General features: G+C 38.9%; 1 protein-coding gene across 2 annotated transcripts; it reads right to left on the reverse strand.

Annotated features, from left to right (window-relative positions):
* Positions 1-13,301: 13,301 nt before the first annotated feature.
* On the reverse strand, positions 13,302-16,103 carry REG3G (regenerating family member 3 gamma). Of its 2 annotated transcripts, none has more exons than XM_003816613.4 (6): positions 16,032-16,103; positions 15,634-15,720; positions 14,972-15,090; positions 14,632-14,769; positions 13,870-13,996; positions 13,302-13,594 (listed from the first exon to the last, which is right to left on the reverse strand). In XM_003816613.4, the coding sequence occupies exons 2-6, from the start codon at positions 15,707-15,709 to the stop codon at positions 13,527-13,529; spliced, it is 528 nt and encodes a 175-aa protein (XP_003816661.1). In that variant the 5' UTR covers positions 15,710-15,720; positions 16,032-16,103; the 3' UTR covers positions 13,302-13,526. The 2 variants fall into 2 exon arrangements, with proteins under 2 accessions (XP_003816661.1, XP_057157352.1); XM_057301369.1 differs by having other exon boundaries at positions 15,634-15,822.
* Between the last annotated feature and the right edge of the window lie 6,020 nt (positions 16,104-22,123).

Genomic DNA, 22,123 nt, shown 5'->3' on the forward strand with positions numbered 1-22,123 from the left:
GGCTGGTCTCGAACTCCTGGCCTCAAGTAATCTGCCTGCCTCAACCTCCCAAAGTGCTGGGATTATAGATGAGAGCCACTGAGCCCAGCCCTGGATTCAAAAGTTCTTAATTCTTCTAGGGGAACAGTAAGAAAATCCTGAAAATCCTACTAATGGAATTAAAGATATTCCATTTATATTTTAAAATATTCTCACAAAGAAAGCTTTAGGTCCAGAGTTTTCAAGAGTTCTACAAACTACCAAGAAACAGATATTTCTAATCATATACAAACTGTTTTAGGGAATAAAGAAAAAAGAAAACCCTAACTAATTATGTGACAGATAATAATATAAAAAATCTCCACCAAAAGTACTAAATGGACATATAGTCAATTTTCAGGTGGGTCTGGGTTCTTCTTTTATTGCAGATAGGCAGGCTGTCTTGGAACAGGTATAGGGAACTTGCCAAACATCAATTAATACACTGCCCATTCATCTTATCTATTTATTTGAGAATCAAAATCCCTAAATAAACATTGCCAGATTAAGCAAATATATGATATTTGGGACACACTTATACTAAGAAACTATTTGCTAGTCACCTACATTTAAGTTTAACTGGGACTGTGCTTTTATTTTATCTCACAGACCTACATATGCAGCAATGCTGAGTTGTCCCAGGTCCCTGCAGATGTCTGTCAGCATTCCATGCCTGTTCAAATGAGGGCATTTGGCCAATTACTCCATTTTTACACAAGATATAAAGCTAGGAATGTGATGTCAGTGATGTGGTGAGTAATATAATGATCTAAATATATTTAAATTCATTGAAAATCTGGTCTTTCTTCTTTTTTCATCTAAGTGGTGCTTTTCAAATAAAGCATTATTTATTCCATTTTTTATTTTTTCTATAAATATTAAGAGAAATCATGCCAAATATTGTCTTACTAACTCCAGTCCTGACTGAGGCGAGAATATGTTTCTAGGCCACAGGATAAAAAACCCACTGGGGTGTTTCGTGACACTAACTTAAGAAAGTGAGTCTATTCAGTCCTGTAGGAACAAGGCAACTAACCATGTAGTTCGTGGAATGATCCTGGCTCTCAAGCCTGTGTGCTACTTGTTCATGGCAAGGTAGGCACAGAAATTGAAGGATTTTAGAAAAATGTATACCAACATGATAATTAATTTTTATTGAATCAAAAAATTAAAAAAACAAAAAGGTCTTACATGTTTTTGTTTTACATTTCATTTTTTATTTATTTTTTAAAAATTTAATTCCTAGAATAGTTTTACATTTACAAAGTTATTGTATAGCTGTACTTGCTTCTATTTTCTGAAAGAAATTATAAACAACTGGTATTTCTTTTTTAAATGTTTAGTAGAATTCACCAGTAAAATGATCTACACCTGTGTTTTCTTTTGGAAGGATTTGAATTACTGATTAAATTTATTTAACGAATGTAGGCCTATTGAGATTATCTATTTCTACTTGAGTTTTAATGATTTGTATCTTTCAAGAAACTAATTTGTTTTTTCTAAATTACAAATTTTGGGACATAGAGTTGTTTGTAGTATTCCTTTACTATCTTTTAAAAATTATTATTATACTTTAAGTTCTGGGATACATATGCATAATGTGCAGGTTTGTTGCATAGGTATACACGTGCTATGGTTGTTTGCTGCACTCATCAACCCATCATCTACATTAGGTATTTTTTCCTAATGCTATCCCTCCCCTAGGTCCCCACACCCAGACAGGTCCCGGTGTGTGATGTTTCCCTCCCTGTGTCCATGTGTTTTCATTGTTCAACTCCCACTTATGAGCGAGAACATGCAGTGTTTGGTTTTATGTTCCTGAGTTAGTTTGCTGAGAATGATGGTTTCCAGCTTCATCCATGTCCCTGCAAAGGACAATTAACTCATTCTTTTTTATGGCTGCATAGTATTCCATGGTATATATTTCCCACATTTTCTTTATCCAGTCTATCAGTGATGGGCATTTGGGTTGGTTCCAAGTCTTTGCTATTGTGAATAGTGCTGCAATAAACATACATGTGCATGTATCTTTATCATAGAATGATTTATAATCCTTTGTGTATATACCCAGTAATGGGATTGCTGGGTCAAATGGTATTTCTGGTTCTAGATCCTTGAGGAATTGTCACACTGTCTTCCACAATGGTTGAACTAATTTACACTCCCACCGACAGTGTAAAAGTGTTCCTATTTCTCCACATCCTCTCCAGCATCTGTTGTTTCCTGACTTTTTAATGATAGCCATTCTAACTGGCGTGAGATGGTATCTCATTGTGGTTTTGATTTGCATTTCTTTAATGATCAGTGATGATGAGATTTTTTTCATATATTTGTTGGCTGCATAAATGTTTTCTTTGGAGAAGTGTCTGTTCATATCCTTCACTCACTTTTTGATGGGGTTGTTTGTTTTTTTCTTGTAAATTTGTTTAAGTTCTTTGTAGATTCTGGATATTAGCCATTTGTCAGATGGACAGATTGCAAAAATTTTCTCCCATTAAGTAGGTTGCAAATTGACAAATTGGATTTAATTAAACTAAAGAGCTTCAGCACAGCAAAAGAAACTATCATCAGAGTGAACAGGCAACCTACTATCTTTTTTTCGTTGGTGGTTTCAGTAGTGATGACCTCTGTATTAGGTTCCTATTGCTACTGTAGCAAATTCCCTGAAACACAGCTGCTTAAACAGCATACATTTATTTTCTTTCAGTACTAAAGAACAGAAGTCGTCAAGACATTTACAGGTCTAAAATCAAGATGTTGGCATGACTCGTTCCTTCTGGAGGCACGAGAAGAAAATCCATTCTTGCCTATTCCAGATTTTAGAGGCTGCATGTGGCCCTTTCAGCCATCTTCAAATAAAGCTGCATAATCTTTTGTCTCCCCTCTGACTTTCTGCCTCCCTCTCATAAAGACCTTGTGATTGTACTCATGCATCCAGAATAATCACCCTATCTTAAGATTCTTAATGCAATCACATCTGCAAAGTCAATTTTGCCATGTAAGGTACTAACATATTCATAAATTCCAGGAAGAAGGTCTTTGGAGGGAGGCCATTTTTCAGCTTCCCTTGATCTCTTTTTCATTTCTGATATTACTAAATTGCACCACCTTATTTTATTCATGGTTAGTCTGCCTACAGATGCCTACATTTTATTGATCTTTTAAATCAGTTTTCTATTTTATTATTTTTTCCATTGTTTTTCTCTTTTTAAATTCATTGATTTCTATTCTATTATTATGTTTCTTCTTTTGCTTGCTTTACAGTTAAATAGCCTTTATTTCTCTAGTTTCCTAAAGAGTACGTTTGGATTATTTATTTTAGATCATTTTTTCTTTTCTAATATATTCATCTAATATTATATATTTTCTTCTAAGCACTGCTTTCATCACATACCACAAATTTTAATAAGTTGTATTTTCATTTTCATTTAGTTCAAACTATTTTTTTAAAATTTCTCTGTGACTTCTATTTTTCCATGTGTTATTTAGAAATGTGTTGTTTTAACTCCAAATATTTTGGAATCTCCCATCTGTGTTCCTGTTTTTGATTTCCAGTTTAATTCCACTGTGATCTGACAGCATATTTTCTATGATTTATATACTTTTAAATTTGTTAAGGTGTAATTCATGCCTGGGAATGTGGTCTATTTTGGTAAATGCTCCATGTGACTGTGAGAAAAATGTGTATTATGCTGTTGGATGCAGTATTCTTTAAGTGTCAGTTAGAACAAGTTGAATGATAATGCTATTCAGGTCAACCCTGTTCCTAATTTTCTGCTTACTTGTTCTATCAATTACAAAAAGAGAACTGTTGAAGTCTCTAAGTACAAAAAAGATTTCCCTAGTTCTCCTTGTAATTGTGTAAGTAATTGTCTCTTGCATCTTGTTCTCTTGTTAGGTACATACATGTCAAACATTGTTAGGTCATTTTGGAGAATTGACCCCTTTTATCATTTTGTAATGCCTGTCTTGATTCCAAATAATATTTATATACTTTTCTGAAATCTGATTTGTCTGAAGTTAACATACTACTCAAGCTTTCTTTTGATTAATGTTGGCATGGTATATCTTCCTCCATCCCTTTACTTTGATCAGACCTGAGGATGTATCTTGCACATCACATTTTATGATAGACAATGTACAGTAGGGTCTTTCTTAAAAAAAATCCCTCTGACAATCTCTTTCTTTCAATTGATACATTTAGATCACCCAAGTTTAAAGTGATTATTGATATAGTTGGAATAGTATTTATCATGTTTATAACTGTTTTCTATAAGATCACTTACTCTGTTCAGTTTTTTTCTTCCCTTTTTATGCATTCTCTGGTTTTAATTGAACAATTTATATGATTCTATTTTATTCACTCTCTTATATCTTAATTGTATTTTATTTTAAATTTTTATAGCAGTTGCTATAGAGTTTGCAATATACATTTACAACTAATGCAAGTCCACTGTCAAATAATATATAGTACTTCACATATACAGAAACTTAGAACAAAGCACTCCAAATTTCTCCATCTCACCCCTTATGACATTGCTGTCATTCATCTCACTTGTTCATGTGCTGCACTCACAGAAGACAATTACTATATTTCCTTTAGGCCAATGGTTATCTATTAGCTTGATGAAAAATAAGGTAAACAAAATATTTCATTTAACTTTTTTATGTCTTTTTTTTAACACTCTTTAAATAGATCTGAGTTTCAGACCTATATCATTTCCCTTCTCCCAAAAAAAACTTCTTTCAATATTTCTTCCCAAGTAGTTCTGCTAAAAATGAATTCCCTTTTTTGTTTGTCAGAGAAAGTCTTTTATTTGTCATTCACTTTTGAAGGCTAATTTTGCTGGCTATAAAATTCTAGTTTGGTCATTATGCCTTCCAATTCGTTACGTAGTTTATTCCCCTAATGGTTTCTGATGACAAATCTGTTCTAATTCTTGTCCTTGACCCTCTATGGGTAAGCTGTCCCCCAAACTCTCTGGATTCTTTCAAGATTTTCTCTTAGTCTTTGGTTTTCTGAAGATTGAATAGGATATGCCTAGGATTGGTTTTTGATATTTATTCTACTTGCTGTTCTCTGAGCTTCTTGGATCTAGGGTTTAGTGTCTGTCATTAACTTTGGAAAATGCATGATCATTATTACTTTAAATTTTTCTTTTGTTTCTTTTTCTTCTTCTTCTTATATTGCAATTATATACATATTAGAGTTTAAAAATTATCCCACAGTTCTTAGATATTCTGTTCTGCTCATTCACTCTATTTTCTCTTTGCATTTCAGTTTGAGAAGTTTCTGTTGACCTATTTTCAAGCTTACTGATTCTTTACTTGGCCAGGTCCAGTTTACAGATAAGCCCTTCAAAAACATCCTGTTTGGGAGGCCGAGACGGGTGGATCACCTGAGGTCAGGAGTTCGAGACCAGCCTGGCCTCTGGTCTCTGGTAAAACCTGGTCTCTACTAAAAATACAAAAATTAGCTGGGTGTGGTGACAGGCACCTGTACTGCCAGCTACTCGGGAGGCTGAGGCAGGAAAATCGCTTGAACTCAGGAGGCAGAGGTTGCAGTGAGCCGAGATTGTGCCACTGCACTCCAGCCTGGGTGACAGACCGAGACTCCATCTCTAAAAAAAAAAAAAATTCCTTTGTTTCTATTATATTGCTTTTGATGTGTAGCATTATCTTTTGATTCTGTTATACAGTTTCTATTTTTCTGCATATATTATGCATCTTTTCTTTCCCATTGTCCATTTTCTTCATCAAAGCCCTTATCACATCAATCATAGTTATTTTAAGTTTCCTAATAGTTCCAAAATCTGTACCATATTTGAGTCTGGTTTTCATGTTTGTTTTATCTCTTCAGACTATGCTTTTTCTTATTGTTCAGCAAAATTTTTAGTTTCTCTTGAAAGCTTCACTTGATGTATTGAGTAATAACAACTGAAGTAAAAGACCTTTTGTGTAAGGCTTTTCATTAATCTCACTAGGATTTAGTTTGTGTTTAATGTTTGCTATAGCTGTAGGTGCAAGAGGCTTAAAATTTCTCGTGTCCTTGTTTTTGTCTCTCCTATTGCCTTTGTCATTTCCTAATAATTCTTCCTTAAGTAGTGTACCTTGCAGCTCCTCAGTTGTGATCTATTGTCATTAAACTGGATCCCTATTGATGTGGTAGTGTCTGAGCAAGGGGAAGTATCATATAATTTTATGATTAAATCTCAGTATTTTTGTGAGTCTATGCCCCATGGCCATGACTTTCAAAAATGTTTCTTAGGTCTCTTTCTGTTAGGTAAGATGAGAAGGCTAGATGTGGCTGGAGTGGACGTAAATGCACTCATGCTTAGGCATGATACGAAGCTCATAAGGTCTTTTTACCTGGAAGTAGGTCTTTTTTTTTTATTTTTTTTTTTTATTTTTTTTTTTTTATTTTATTTATTTTTTATTATACTTTAAGTTTTAGGGTACATGTGCACATTGTGCAGGTTAGTTACATATGTATACATGTGCCATGCTGGTGCGCTGCACCCACTAACTCGTCATCTAGCATTAGGTATATCTCCCAATGCTATCCCTCCCCCCTCCCCCCTCCCCACCACAGTCCCCAGAGTATGATATTCCCCTTCCTGTGTCCATGTGATCTCATTGTTCAATTCCCACCTATGAGTGAGAATATGCGGTGTTTGGTTTTTTGTTCTTGCGATAGTTTACTGAGAATGATGGTTTCCAATTTCATCCATGTCCCTACAAAGAATATGAACTCATCATTTTTTATGGCTGCATAGTATTCCATGGTGTATATGTGCCACATTTTCTTAATCCAGTCTATCATTGTTGGACATTTGGGTTGGTTCCAAGTCTTTGCTATTGTGAATAATGCCGCAATAAACATACGTGTGCATGTGTCTTTATAGCAGCATGATTTATAGTCATTTGGGTATATACCCAGTAATGGGATGGCTGGGTCAAATGGTATTTCTAGTTCTAGATCCCTGAGGAATCGCCACACTGACTTCCACAATGGTTGAACTAGTTTACAGTCCCACCAACAGTGTAAAAATGTTCCTATTTCTCCACATCCTCTCCAGCACCTGTTGTTTCCTGACTTTTTAATGATTGCCATTCTAACTGGGGTGAGATGATATCTCATAGTGGTTTTGATTTGCATTTCTCTGATGGCCAGTGATGATGAGCATTTTTTCATGTGTTTTTTGGCTGCATAAATGTCTTCTTTTGAGAAGTGCCTGTTCATGTCCTTCGCCCACTTTTTGATGGGGTTGTTTGTTTTTTTCTTGTAAATTTGTTTGAGTTCACTGTAGATTCTGGATATTAGCCCTTTGTCAGATGAGTAGGTTGCGAAAATTTTCTCCCATGTTGTAGGTTGCCTATTCGCTCTGATGGTAGTTTCTTTTGCTGTGCAGAAGCTCTTTAGTTTAATTAGATCCCATTTGTCAATTTTGTCTTTTGTTGCCATTGCTTTTGGTGTTTTGGACATGAAGTCCTTGCCCACGCCTATGTCCTGAATGGTAATGCCTAGGTTTTCTTCTAGGGTTTTTATGGTTTTAGGTCTAACGTTTAAATCTTTAATCCATCTTGAATTGATTTTTGTATAAGGTGTAAGGAAGGGATCCAGTTTCAGCTTTCTACATATGGCTAGCCAGTTTTCCCAGCACCATTTATTAAATAGGGAATCCTTTCCCCATTGCTTGTTTTTCTCAGGTTTGTCAAAGATCAGATAGTTGTAGGTAAGCGGCGTTATTTCTGAGGGCTCTGTTCTGTTCCATTGATCTATATTTCTGTTTTGGTACCAGTACCATGCTGTTTTGGTTACTGTAGCCTTGTAGTATAGTTTGAAGTCAGGTAGTGTGATGCCTCCAGCTTTGTTCTTTTGGCTTAGGATTGACTTGGCGATGCGGGCTCTCTTTTGGTTCCATATGAACTTTGAAGTAGTTTTTTCCAATTCTGTGAAGAAAGTCATTGGTAGCTTGATGGGGATGGCATTGAATCTGTAAATTACCTTGGGCAGTATGGCCATTTTCACGATATTGATTCTTCCTACCCATGAGCAAGGAATGTTCTTCCATTTGTTTGTATCCTCTTTTATTTCCTTGAGCAGTGGTTTGTAGTTCTCCTTGAAGAGGTGCTTCACATCCCTTGTAAGTTGGATTCCTAGGTATTTTATTCTCTTTGAAGCAATTGTGAATGGGAGTTCACTCATGATTTGGCTCTCTGTTTGTCTGTTGTTGGTGTATAAGAATGCTTGTGATTTTTGTACATTGATTTTGTATCCTGAGACTTTGCTGAAGTTGCTTATCAGCTTAAGGAGATTTTGGGCTGAGACGATGGGGTTTTCTAGATAAACAATCATGTCGTCTGCAAACAGGGACAATTTGACTTCCTCTTTTCCTAATTGAATACCCTTTATTTCCTTCTCCTGCCTGATTGCCCTGGCCAGAACTTCCAACACTATGTTGAATAGGAGCGGTGAGAGAGGGCATCCCTGTCTTGTGCCAGTTTTCAAAGGGAATGCTTCCAGTTTTTGCCCATTCAGTATGATATTGGCTGTGGGTTTGTCATAGATAGCTCTTATTATTTTGAAATATGTCCCATCAATACCTAATTTATTGAGAGTTTTTAGCATGAAGGGTTGTTGAATTTTGTCAAAGGCTTTTTCTGCATCTATTGAGATAATCATGTGGTTTTTGTCTTTGGCTCTGTTTATATGCTGGATTACATTTATTGATTTGCGTATGTTGAACCAGCCTTGCATCCCAGGGATGAAGCCCACTTGATCATGGTGGATAAGCTTTTTGATGTGCTGCTGGATTCGGTTTGCCAGTATTTTATTGAGGATTTTTGCATCAATGTTCATCAAGGATATTGGTCTAAAATTCTCTTTTTTGGTTGTGTCTCTGCCAGGCTTTGGTATCAGAATGATGCTGGCCTCATAAAATGAGTTAGGGAGGATTCCCTCTTTTTCTATTGATTGGAATAGTTTCAGAAGGAATGGTACCAGTTCCTCCTTGTACCTCTGGTAGAATTCGGCTGTGAATCCATCTGGTCCTGGACTCTTTTTGGTTGGTAAACTATTGATTATTGCCACAATTTCAGCTCCTGTTATTGGTCTATTCAGAGATTCAACTTCTTCCTGGTTTAGTCTTGGGAGAGTGTATGTGTCGAGGAATGTATCCATTTCTTCTAGATTTTCTAGTTTATTTGCGTAGAGGTGTTTGTAGTATTCTCTGATGGTAGTTTGTATTTCTGTGGGATCGGTGGTGATATCCCCTTTATCATTTTTTATTGCGTCTATTTGATTCTTCTCTCTTTTTTTCTTTATTAGTCTTGCTAGCGGTCTATCAATTTTGTTGATCCTTTCAAAAAACCAGCTCCTGGATTCATTAATTTTTTGAAGGGTTTTTTGTGTCTCTATTTCCTTCAGTTCTGCTCTGATTTTAGTTATTTCTTGCCTTCTGCTAGCTTTTGAATGTGTTTGCTCTTGCTTTTCTAGTTCTTTTAATTGTGATGTTAGGGTGTCAATTTTGGATCTTTCCTGCTTTCTCTTGTGGGCATTTAGTGCTATAAATTTCCCTCTGCACACTGCTTTGAATGCGTCCCAGAGATTCTGGTATGTTGTGTCTTTGTTCTCGTTGGTTTCAAAGAACATCTTTATTTCTGCCTTCATTTCGTTATGTACCCAGCAGTCATTCAGGAGCAGGTTGTTCAGTTTCCATGTAGTTGAGCGGCTTTGAGTGAGATTCTTAATCCTGAGTTCTAGTTTGATTGCACTGTGGTCTGAGAGATAGTTTGTTATAATTTCTGTTCTTTTACATTTGCTGAGGAGAGCTTTACTTCCAACTATGTGGTCAATTTTGGAATAGGTGTGGTGTGGTGCTGAAAAAAATGTATATTCTGTTGATTTGGGGTGGAGAGTTCTGTAGATGTCTATTAGGTCCGCTTGGTGCAGAGCTGAGTTCAATTCCTGGGTATCCTTGTTGACTTTCTGTCTCGTTGATCTGTCTAATGTTGACAGTGGGGTGTTAAAGTCTCCCATTATTAATGTGTGGGAGTCTAAGTCTCTTTGTAGGTCACTCAGGACTTGCTTTATGAATCTGGGTGCTCCTGTATTGGGTGCATAAATATTTAGGATAGTTAGTTCCTCTTGTTGAGTTGATCCCTTTACCATTATGTAATGGCCTTCTTTGTCTCTTTTGATCTTTGTTGGTTTAAAGTCTGTTTTATCAGAGACTAGGATTGCAACCCCTGCCTTTTTTTGTTTTCCATTTGCTTGGTAGATCTTCCTCCATCCTTTTATTTTGAGCCTATGTGTGTCTCTGCACGTGAGATGGGTTTCCTGAATACAGCACACTGATGGGTCTTGACTCTTTATCCAACTTGCCAGTCTGTGTCTTTTAATTGGAGAATTTAGTCCATTTACATTTAAAGTTAATATTGTTATGTGTGAATTTGATCCTGTCATTATGATGTTAGCTGGTGATTTTGCTCGTTAGTTGATGCAGTTTCTTCCTAGTCTTGATGGTCTTTACATTTTGGCATGATTTTGCAGCGGCTGGTACCGGTTGGTCCTTTCCATATTTAGCGCTTCCTTCAGGAGCTCTTTTAGGGCAGGCCTGGTGGTGACAAAATCGGTCAGCATTTGCTTGTCTGTAAAGTATTTTATTTCTCCTTCACTTATGAAGCTTAGTTTGGCTGGATATGAAATTCTGGGTTGAAAATTCTTTTCTTTAAGAATGTTGAATATTGGCCCCCACTCTCTTCTGGCTTGTAGGGTTTCTGCCGAGAGATCCGCTGTTAGTCTGATGGGCTTCCCTTTGAGGGTAACCCGACCTTTCTGTCTGGATGCCCTTAACATTTTTTCCTTCATTTCAACTTTGGTGAATCTGACAATTATGTGTCTTGGAGTTGCTCTTCTCGAGGAGTATCTTTGTGGCGTTCTCTGTATTTCCTGAATCTGAACGTTGGCCTGCCTTGCTAGATTGGGGAAGTTCTCCTGGATAATATCCTGCAGAGTGTTTTCCAACTTGGTTTCATTCTCCGCATCACTTTCAGGTACACCAATCAGACGTAGATTTGGTCTTTTCACATAGTCCCATATTTCTTGGAGGCTTTGCTCATTTCTTTTTATTCTTTTTTCTCTAGACTTCCCTTCTCGCTTCGTTTCATTCATTTCATCTTCCATTGCTGATACCCTTTCTTCCAGTTGATCGCATCGGCTCCTGAGGCTTCTGCATTCTTCACGTAGTTCTCAAGCCTTGGTTTTCAGCTCCATCAGCTCCTTTAAGCACTTCTCTGTATTGGTTATTCTAGTTATACATTCTTCTAAATTTTTTTCAAAGTTTTCAACTTCTTTGCCTTTGGTTTGAATGTCCTCCCGTAGCTCAGAGTAATTTGATCGTCTGAAGCCTTCTTCTCTCAGCTCGTCAAAATCATTCTCCATCCAGCTTTGTTCCGTTGCTGGTGAGGAACTGCGTTCCTTTGGAGGAGGAGAGGCGCTCTGCATTTTAGAGTTTCCTGTTTTTCTGTTCTGTTTTCTCCCCATCTTTGTGGTTTTATCTACTTTTGGTCTTTGATGATGGTGATGTACAGATGGGTTTTTGGTGTGGATGTCCTTTTTGTTTGTTAGTTTTCCTTCTAACAGACAGGACCCTCAGCTGCAGGTCTGTTGGAATACCCTGCCCTGTGAGGTGTCAGTGTGCCCCTGCTGGGGGGTGCCTCCCAGTTAGGCTGCTCGGGGGTCAGGGGTTAGGGACCCACTTGAGGAGGCAGTCTGCCCGTTCTCAGATCTCCAGCTGCGTGCTGGGAGAACCACTGCTCTCTTCAAAGCTGTCAGACAGGGACATTTAAGTCTGCAGAGGTTACTGCTGTCTTTTTGTTTGTCTGTGCCCTGCCCCCAGAGGTGGAGCCTACAGAGGCAGGCAGGCCTCCTTGAGCTGTGGTGGGCTCCACCCAGTTCGAGCTTCCTGGCTGCTTTGTTTACCTAAGCAAGCCTGGGCAATGGCGGGCGCCCCTCCCCCAGCCTCGCTGCCGCCTTGCAGTTTGATCGCAGACTGCTGTGCTAGCAATCAGCGAGATTCCGAGGGCGTAGGACCCTCCGAGCCAGGTGTGGGATATAGTCTCGTGGTGCGCCGTTTTTTAAGCCAGTCTGAAACGCGCAATATTCGGGTGGGAGTGACCCGAGTTTTCCAGGTGCGTCCGTCACCCCTTTCTTTGACTCGGAAAGGGAACTCCCTGACCCGTTGCGCTTCCCAGGTGAGGCAATGCCTCGCCCTGCTTCGGCTCGCGCCCGGCACGCGCACCCACTGGCCTGCGCCCACTGTCTGGCACTCCCTAGTGAGATGAACCCGGTACCTCAGATGGAAATGCAGAAATCACCCGTCTTCTGCGTCGCTCACGCTGGGAAGTAGGTCTTTGTTATTGAGAATGCTCTGGGCTGATTTAGAAATGGTTTCTTTTCTACTCCTCCTGACAAAGCAATGAGAGAATTATTTTTGACTCTCCACGAAGAGAACCTGTTGGGATTCCTGAAGGTAAAATCCATGAAGGCGTGAGGGCTTTCATAGGAGTGCAACTTCCGTGAGTTTCTCACTCTTAATGCCAAGCTGCACTCAACATCCAGCAATTTTTCAAAATCGCCATTTAAATGTTCCTAACAGCTTGTAGCTCTAGAGGCTTTTGCTCCAGGTAAGCAGAAATGTAAACAACTCTGTGTATTTGGGTGCTTTTCCAGATATTGGGGTATCAACTTGCCCTGCTACCTCAGTTCTCTCATTAGCCCAAAGGAAAGTTGTTGATTTTAAGTTTATTCAGATTTTTCTTGTTTTAAAGAAAAGAGTAACAGTTTCCAAAGCTCTCTATGTCAACACTGTAACCAGAAGTTTAAGTAATTCATTTTTTACTGTATTTTACAAAAGTCACCATGCAAGGTAGATTGCAAATTAATGAAAAAAAAAGATCCTTCACAGAAAATTATTTGAGAAGTTCTGTTTTAAGTAATATCAGACTCCCCTAGGGCTGATTGTGTCACAACGTCAGGGACAATGTGTGGGCAGTGAGTGTGTGGGGAAGCACTGTCTTCATTTCTTCATGACACAAACCCTGTCTGAGCAGGGCCCGCACCTTCATCACAAATACACTGATGGGGACACTCATATAGTAATTTCACCTTAGGCCTGGGTGAAATTGGGAGGAGCCAAGACTCAGTGTTTTATTCTCCCCCAACTTCTCCCTCCTCTTCCAAAGGCTCTTACTATAAGAATGAAACAAAAGCATATAAGTATAAAGTAACATTTTTATTATTATTCTCTGAGATCTCAGGACATGGAAGACAGAGAAAAGCCTGAAATGAAGGTGAAGAAAAAGGAAAACGAAGGAGGATCATGACAAGGTAGTCAGGTAGGGCAGTTTGGGAAGAATATTCTCTTCCAGGGTGAGTCTTCACACTGGTCTCATGTCCATGATGAGCTGCACGCCAAGTTCAGGCTACTGACTTCCCACCTGCCCTAGTCCTTGAACTTGCAGACATAGGGTAACTTTGCATCACAGTTATAATCTTTCCACTTCAGAAATCCTAGGGAGACAGAATATAAAAGGCATGGGGCTGGGGGAACTTGTGAACCCAATGAAGAGGCATCCCAGGTTTTAGCCTAGGATTTAAAGCTTCTCTCTCATCTTCACCAGTTTCTCAATCCAGGAGAATGAGACTCAAAGAAGGCAGAGATGAGAGGAGACGGGAGAAGGCACATAAACACTGCATTACCTAGCTGAAAAGGATTTCCTGAAGGTCAGAAAATTGGGGATGAGGAGTGGAAAGTGCTGGGAAGAGGCAGCTCTTCTGTTTCTTACCTGTGCTTCTTGACAGGCTCCCACAGTGGCCAGGGTTTAAGATGTTGGAGGGATTTTTCTCCCATGCAAAGTAATTCATCACATCAGTGCTACTCCACTCCCATCCATCTCCATCAGGCTCAGAGCCCTATAGAGAAGAGGAGGCAGCCAGGTGAAGAAAATGGCCATTGCAGGTCTCTTTGCATGGCCCCTGAGCTGTAACACCTGATTCCTCCCCAGCATCAGGGATTTTGGTCTGCTCTTCCAGATGCTGCCCTAGAGTCCTCTGCACTGGAATCTTTTCCTTAACTCCTCATTGCTATGGGAAAATCCCAACCAATAAACACAAGAACTTTGGAATCACTCAAGGTAATATGTTACTTGCAGAACAATAATTGGTGTAGCATTTGTGATTAGCCTGTGAACCTCAAAGATAATGTCTATTCTGTATGGGGGCAAAATTTGATCCTATCTTAATTTAGAATTCCCTCAGAATAATAGATACAGACTCCCTGAAGCTCAGATAATTGATTTGTAAGGATTCCCTTGAGAATTATGTAAAAGTTTTACAAGAGTCCGACTAATTTTCTTTAAAGACTAGGGATCTCCGTAGAATTCAGCTCTTCAGCTGCCTCATGGACTTCCTATTCTCCCAAATGTCCCCCAGAATCTGAGCTCCAGTGCTCCCCAAAGTACTTCCTGGGCAGGGACTGGGGACAGGGAGTGGGCCTGGGCAACAACAGCACCTTGAGAGGTAACAGAGAGGGGAGGATATACTCGCACCTGTGTGGGGTCATGGAGCCCAATCCAGATGTATGAGTAGCTGTTACTAATGCTCCTCACCAGGGAGGACACGAAGGATCCCTCAGCCCCACTGAGCACAGACACCAGTTTTCCAGAGGGCCGCTTCTGGCAAGCCAGCTTTGAGGGGGACAAAGAGAATGAGATGGAGCCTGAGACCCGCTGAGGGAGGGCAGGGCAAAGGTAGGTGGGAGGAGGACTGTGTGAAAGATAAGCATGTTCATCCTCATTCCCAAGGAACTCTCCTGAAGGAGACCCTCCTCCCCCTGAGACCTGCATGGACTTTCCCCTATCACCTCCAACCCCACATCTAACCACTCACATCTGCATCCATCCAGGATTTTGGTGACAAAAACAAGGCATAGCAGTGGGAGCCATAGGCCTTGGAGCCTTTGGGACAGCTGATCCGTGGAGAGGGCAGTTCCTTCTGGGTTTCTTTACCTGGGGTGGAAGAAAAGGGAGAGAGTAAAATGAAGAGTAGGGGGTGGGTGGGAGATGACCTTGGGGAATATCTAGGTCTGCCCTTGGGGAGGAAGACCACATTCCTGACAGCTCTTTGTCTTCCCTTGTGTTTTCAGAAGTTCTTTATCTCAAAATAGCCCTACTAAATGGGCCACCATCTAGTCTGTTATTACCCTTTCCCCTTATTCAACCATTCAACACTCTCTTCACTCTGGGCTATCTCTATATTGGGTCCTCCAATCATTGTCCCTCCACACATCTCATTGCTGACCCTCCACACTTTCCCACCAGTGTATATTAGAGTCCACTGACTAAATGGAAGCCATCTCATTCCACTGTTAGTAGACCACCGTGGAGCCTCCCACTGCAAGTTAACATGAAGGAAGGAGTGATGATGCAAGAACTGCAGGCAGTTTCATTAGACACCACGTCATTACCTCACGTGACACACAGGAGCCTTCCTCATTTTCTTGGCTCTGAGGATTCATAGGGAACCCAGTGCTAGAGGCAGAGCAATCTCACCTTGAACCTGACACAGGAGCATGAGGCAGGAAAGCAGCATCCAGGACACACTGGGCAGGGCCATGGGAGGCAGCATAGTGTCTGCGACTTGAGGAGGCAATCAGGAGTCACTAAAGGAAGTGTGGTCAGCGGGAGGACACACAGATACCCTACTGCCTCTTGTCTTTTTCCTTCTGTAGTCCCCTAGGACTAAAGTGATCTTGGTCACATCCATCATCTTCTACAGTTCTGAATGAGTTGTGAATCTGTGTACTCTCCCATCCCTGAGCCCTCCCAGGACAGCCTTGCTGAGTCTCAGAGCTCCTGTGCTCCCTGATGAAGGGACCCTCCCATGCGTTCTCCTGTATCATGTGAGGTTGCCCTTCCCCAGGTCTCATCTTCTCTCAGCTCCCACTTACCTCTCTGGTGAGATCTGGTATGCTTTGTCTGGTCAGCAAAGACTGGGTTTTTTATAAGAGGATCTCAGGGATGGTCACTGGAGTGAATAACGGCAATATGTAGGCGGGACAGGGGTCATGGAGAGGGCTTGGCATTGGTTCAAAAAGATTATGCCAAGGGGAGGAGACTCTTCCTGGCAAAGGCTGGGAATTGTTACAGATGTTGCCTTTTTCTCTGTAGCAGGCCAGCACTTTCCCCACAAACAGTTGAAGTTTGCACTTTTCCCACCCTCTTCCAGATATCTTCTTCTGAGAAACTTAAGGGAATAAAGGCAGTCTTGTGAGCCTGGTATTACACAGTTTAGAAAATATTATATTACATAGTTATGAGAAATGTCAAAAGTTTGTTTTTGATCAACGTGCCAGGAGCTCACTTCTATAGGCATACATATGAATTCCTTTATACCTTATCTAGTAACATTTAAAATAAATTAATAAATAAAAACTGGGTGGGCATTAAAATTAGATGTGTTGGCAAAGACAATGTATTAGTCGAAATAAAGAAAGAATAGAAACCAGAAGCAGCAGCACTGGTTCAGTGTTGCTACTTCAACTTTGCAGCAAGATGTAAAAGAAGCTTGAAATGATCTTGTGAGTCATTAGGCAAGCCAGGGTCTTATGGAACAGCAGTTAAATAGATTTGCCTTCCAGCTACCTTTGTGTGAGAAGACCAAGAGATAGTTCCTTGGTTTATTGTAGTTCTGCGCTGACAGTTTGATATCTCAGAGTAACATTCTTAGATTGTGATCTACACACCAATGGGGGTCTTCAGGGCCTGTTCGGAGTGGTTGTGCAGTTATAATTTTCATAATTATACTAAAGTGTTATTCGTCATTTTCGCTATGTTGACATTTGCACTGATGAGGCAAAATAAATGGTGGATAGAAGTTCTGGTGCCTTAACATCAATCAAGGCAGTGGCACCAAATTGCATTGCTCATATCCACGCACTTGCAAGAAACAAAATAAAGCCATTTTTACTTGAAAATGCCCTTGAACTTGATGAATCAGAGTAGTGAATTGGCTTCAGTAAATCTCAACCCTTGAATACATCTAGAGGGAATATTCTGTATGACTAAATGGGAAGCTGACATGCTAAAGTATATTGGTTGTCTTGAGGGAAATAATTTGTAACACTGAGTTTTAATTCACTATTTCATGGAACACCATTTTTACTTGAAAAATAAACCAAGACAAACTTTACTTACTGACATATGGGTCTTTTGTTAACATGTTTTCAAAAAAGATCAAAGTGAGTTAGTAAATGAATATTTTTAACTTTTCTCTTTTAATATATATTATTATAAATATCAGTAGCTCACATGAACAAAATTTTTTTTCGAGTGTCCTCAATATTTTTTAAGAGTGTTAAAGGGTCCTGAGATCAAAACAGTTTGAAATCTCTGGTTAACATCTAGCTGGCAATTTCCAGAAAATATAGGACATGGGGACGGTACTATATTACAACACAGGAATACCATCAGCAAAATTTAGAAGATGGGAAATTCTACAGGAAAAATAAGTACATTTCCCCAGCAAGTGAATTTAAGGAAATAAAACAACATCTCACTCTTAACATGTGAAAAATATATCAATCAAATAAAATGTGTGAACCATGTTTGGATCTTGATTTGAACAAATTAAATAAAAAACATAATTATAAAACAATTGGGTAAAAGTGAGCGTTTGATAACGTTAAGGGACTATATCATGTTCAGATGTAATTATAAGATTGAAATAATATTATTTAAAGTATCCTTATCATTTAAGATACATAACACAATACTTACAGATGAAATGGTTATTCAGGATTTACTTCAAAATAATCTAGCATGATAGAGATAAAGAAAGAGAGAGACAGATAAAACAAGAGAGGCCTTGAGGTCATGAGAGTTGTTGCTTGGTGGTAGGTACATAATGATTCATAACACTATTGTCTTTGGGTTTTTATCTAAAATATTGGGGGAAATTTTTGAGAAAAAGAAAAATTCAGGGCCATCGTGAGAAAGAAATTTGAAGGATAATCTGACTCAAGAACACAGATGCAAAGTTCCTGAACAAAACACAAAACAAATTGAATTCATTGTTGTTTATAATAAATGAAGAGAAAGAAGAGTTAATCTTGGAAATGTAATGATAGTTTATTATGATGAACTATTAATGCAATTTCCAAGTTCAGAAGTTAAAAGGGAAAAAAATATACAGTCATTTTAAAAGAATAAAATCGTTAAGTGAAATTCAAAACCTATTAGTAACTGATAAAAAGTCTTAAAAACCAGAGTTAGACAGGAATAGCTTTAACACAGTAAAGAAATCTATAGAGACTCAAAAGTAAACTACTGACAAGACTTCCTTAAAAAATCAGAAATATACAAATGTACCACCCTCATTGATTCTATTTAACAATATCGTGTGATAGAAAGTACACTTAGAAAAGAAAAAAAATTTAAACAGGAAAAAAGTAAATTAAGTTGTCACTATTTGCATATGACATGCTGTCTCCATAGAAAACCCAGAAGACTCTTCAAATTAGTTGTTAGAATTAATGGATAAATTTAGTAAACAAGAAGAATGTGAGATCAACATATAAATCCCAAATGAACATTTGTATTCCAACAATAGAGTTAGAAAGGGTATTTTTACGAAAGATACTGTTTTTAATAGGAAGAAAAATATAAAGGATCTAGAAATACATCCGACAAAAATAGTCAAGACCACGTAAAACTTTTTAAACTTTAAAGAAGACTTTAATATACGAAGAAATATATCATGTTTTAGAGAGACAGATTGAATATCCTGAAGAGGTTACTTTTCCCTACACAGATGGTCTCTGATTTATGATAGTTCTACTTACAATTTTTCTACCGTATCATGGTGGGAAAGTGATATGCATTCCCTAGAAGGCTTATATCAGATTTTGAATACTGGTCTTTTACTGGGCTAGCAGTATGCAGTACGGTACTCTCTCATGTTGCCTCAGCATAGGCAGCAAGCACTGCCCTGGTGGCAATACCATCTGGAAAGTAAACAGCTGATACTCCACAGTGTAGTGTTTTCAGATGATTTTGCCCAACCATGAATGCAGGAGGTGTGCCTGGGGGCTATCTTAATAGCTGGCTATCAGAATTGGAAACTGGTACTTTAATTGTCAAGGGCTTGGCCCTTTCTCTCTTCCTCTTGGTAGACCATTTTGAATCTCCATAATACCATTTGTACACAGGAGAATGAACTTCACTCAATTTTGTCCAGCAGTCCTCAAATTCCAGATAAACTTGAATGTATGGTGGGAGCAGAAGACATGGGTGTTTATCTTCTATTATCTGACTCTATGTCCCTACCTATTCAAAATGATCAGTTATGAATATGAATTTATCATTACTCTCCCCTTCAAACTTTACTGATGATTTCTCCATTATCTACTCTTCTGATTTCCTATTGGTACACAGAAAACTATCCCAAGGTTAGTGGCATAAAACAGTTTGTTATTACTTCTCATGGTTCTGTGAGGTGATTAGGATTGTCTGGGTGGTTCTCCCTTGGAAATCATGCAGTTGCATATAATGGCTGGAACTGGAGTCATATGAAGCATCAAATGGACTGGTCTTCGAAGATGATTACACACATGCTTAGCAGTTGATCTGAGAGATCTCTGCTAAAGAGGGGACTGCTAAAGAGAATTACAATGCAGTGGCCCTGTGCCTTGAACTTCTTACAGCATGGAGGTGTCAGGATAGTAGAACTCCTTTTATTGTTGGTCAGGGCTCCAAGAGGGCAAAGCAGAAGCTGCTGGTCCTTTTGGGCTGGGTCATGAAATAACATAATGCTATTTCCATCATACTCTGTTGATCAAGCATGAGTTTGTATTCTCAGGACCTAGCACATTAAACCCTCAACAATACTTATTTAATAAATTAATATGTTTATTCACAATGATTTTAGCAATTATGTCAGCTGCTTTTAACCTCAAAATGTTACAGGCTGATAAGACTTCACTTTTAATTTTATTTCTTTCATTAAATCTGTTATTTTGAGTAGGTGACTTTATTTCCCCTGGACCTGTGTTTCTTAATTTTCCAGTGATGATGTTGGACAAAGACAGCACTGAGATATATTCTACAATTTTCCTATTATTGATCGGAATGCTGGAATATTATGAATGTGGGTTAAGAGATTTCCTGGAAAACAGTTACTGCTTCCATATTTAAATCTCAGACAACCTTTGAGAAGGCCATCTTCTTATTGTATCAGACAGTTCATTCATGAGCAAGCTTTGGAAAAAGTAAACTATTATAAAACAGTCTGGAAATTGAGCCATTACAGAGAATTTTTCACTCTATTATTTTGTATTGGCTATTAGAAATAACTTGTTTCTGAAATGGAAACACATTGACTAAGCTCTCTTTGCATATGTGCATAAATGCTTAAAGAATCATAACCTAGCATTTTAGGTTAAATAACTTTATTCAAAGAATGATTATTTGTTAAGCTCTGTGAGCTTATTCCCTATGAGTCTTTAGAAGAAAGAGCACTTCGCAGAAAGGACTTAACGTGGCATTTGGCATATATATGATAAGTTACCAAGGAAGAATCTGTTCACTAAGAAACCACGTTCCTTCAGAAAATCTTTCAAAATTAGTAGAATTTGAGGGCTGTTTTCTGTTTCTAACTTCTTTTTAATTTAGGGACTAATCTGAGTCCAGTTGGAACTTATATACTTAAGACACTGGAATTTGATTTAAATCAAGGAGCAGAATAGAGACCACAGGTCAATGCAGAAATATGTTCTATGGAGGAGAGTGCTCTCATGGTTAATCTTGAGAGACCAGTTTACTAACAGTAAAAGAAAAAATAGAATCAAGAGCAGGAAGAAGACAGGACATATAATCTGAGGTCTCTCAAGATACCGGATCTTGTGGGTTAGTGGAGTTAGGAACTTTAAGACACTTTGCTCCTTGGGCATCACATTTCATGGCCTGAAGTGAGAACAACAAGGAAAAAGAAGGAATTTTATAGAAAATACTTCTCAAAAACACAATGTGTCACACCAAAGGCTTTCCTCTTTACACACGTTCCCTCCTCCTCTTCACTTTATTTTTCATAGATCAATCGTCATTGCTTAGGGGTGAGTGAAGACATGAACAAAATCCCCTTGTAATTGAAGGGAAGACCAGGAGTCAAGGCCGGAGCAAAATGGAGATACTAGTGTGAGAATTAGGCAAGGGAAGTAAGGCAACAAGACATGCTAAAATCAGCTGTAGGCAGAAAAGAAGTGGCACTTCTCAAGCTGGGGTTGATCCAGGACAACTGGGGAGTGCCAAGGTAGAACAGTGTGTCTCATCAGGAGACGGAGTGCTCCTAAGACAGATTCAAGGGGATATAGGGGAAAGCTCTGGTTCCAGCACTCAGAAATGCTTGCAGCTAGGTGACTCAGCCAGGGCAAGGAACCCAGGTATGCGGGGTGGAGGGGAGTGCTGGGTTGGGCTTCCCAGTAAGATTCCTAGGTCATAAATTATCCGAGAGAGTAGGAATGCTTTAAGGTTGTGCTGCTCTCTTTACTCTACTCATGATGTTCCACTGGGCCTTCTGATATCCATTCTCATGCAAACCAGGCCTCATGCCAACCTACACAGTGGGCCAGAGGAAGGCATAGTGATTACAGATATGGGCTCGCAAATCAAATAGACCTATTTCACAGAGTTGTGGTGGAAATTAAATAAAATAGTGCATGGATATCATTAAGTATGGTGCCTAGCTCATTATTCACATAGTAAGAGTGAATAATAATATTATATGCAGTGCCTGGTAGCTCCATAACAGACAATAATTTTCAGTGGAACAACAGAACAACAGATCTGCAGATGAAGGTTACAGTGAAATGACTCCTCTGAATTATTTCTGCAGCTTCCCTATTAGTTGCAATCATTTTGTTCTATTTCTTAACCTTAATCTTCAACAATCTACCCTGGGGGACATCAAGCAAGCAATACTTGTCAAGTCTTTTCCATTGTCTATATAAACTTAAGTGCAATATATCTTCTTTTTAAGAAGGTATTC

Source organism: Pan paniscus, chromosome 12 (genome assembly GCF_029289425.2).
Source record: "Pan paniscus chromosome 12, NHGRI_mPanPan1-v2.0_pri, whole genome shotgun sequence".
NCBI lineage: Eukaryota > Metazoa > Chordata > Mammalia > Primates > Hominidae > Pan > Pan paniscus.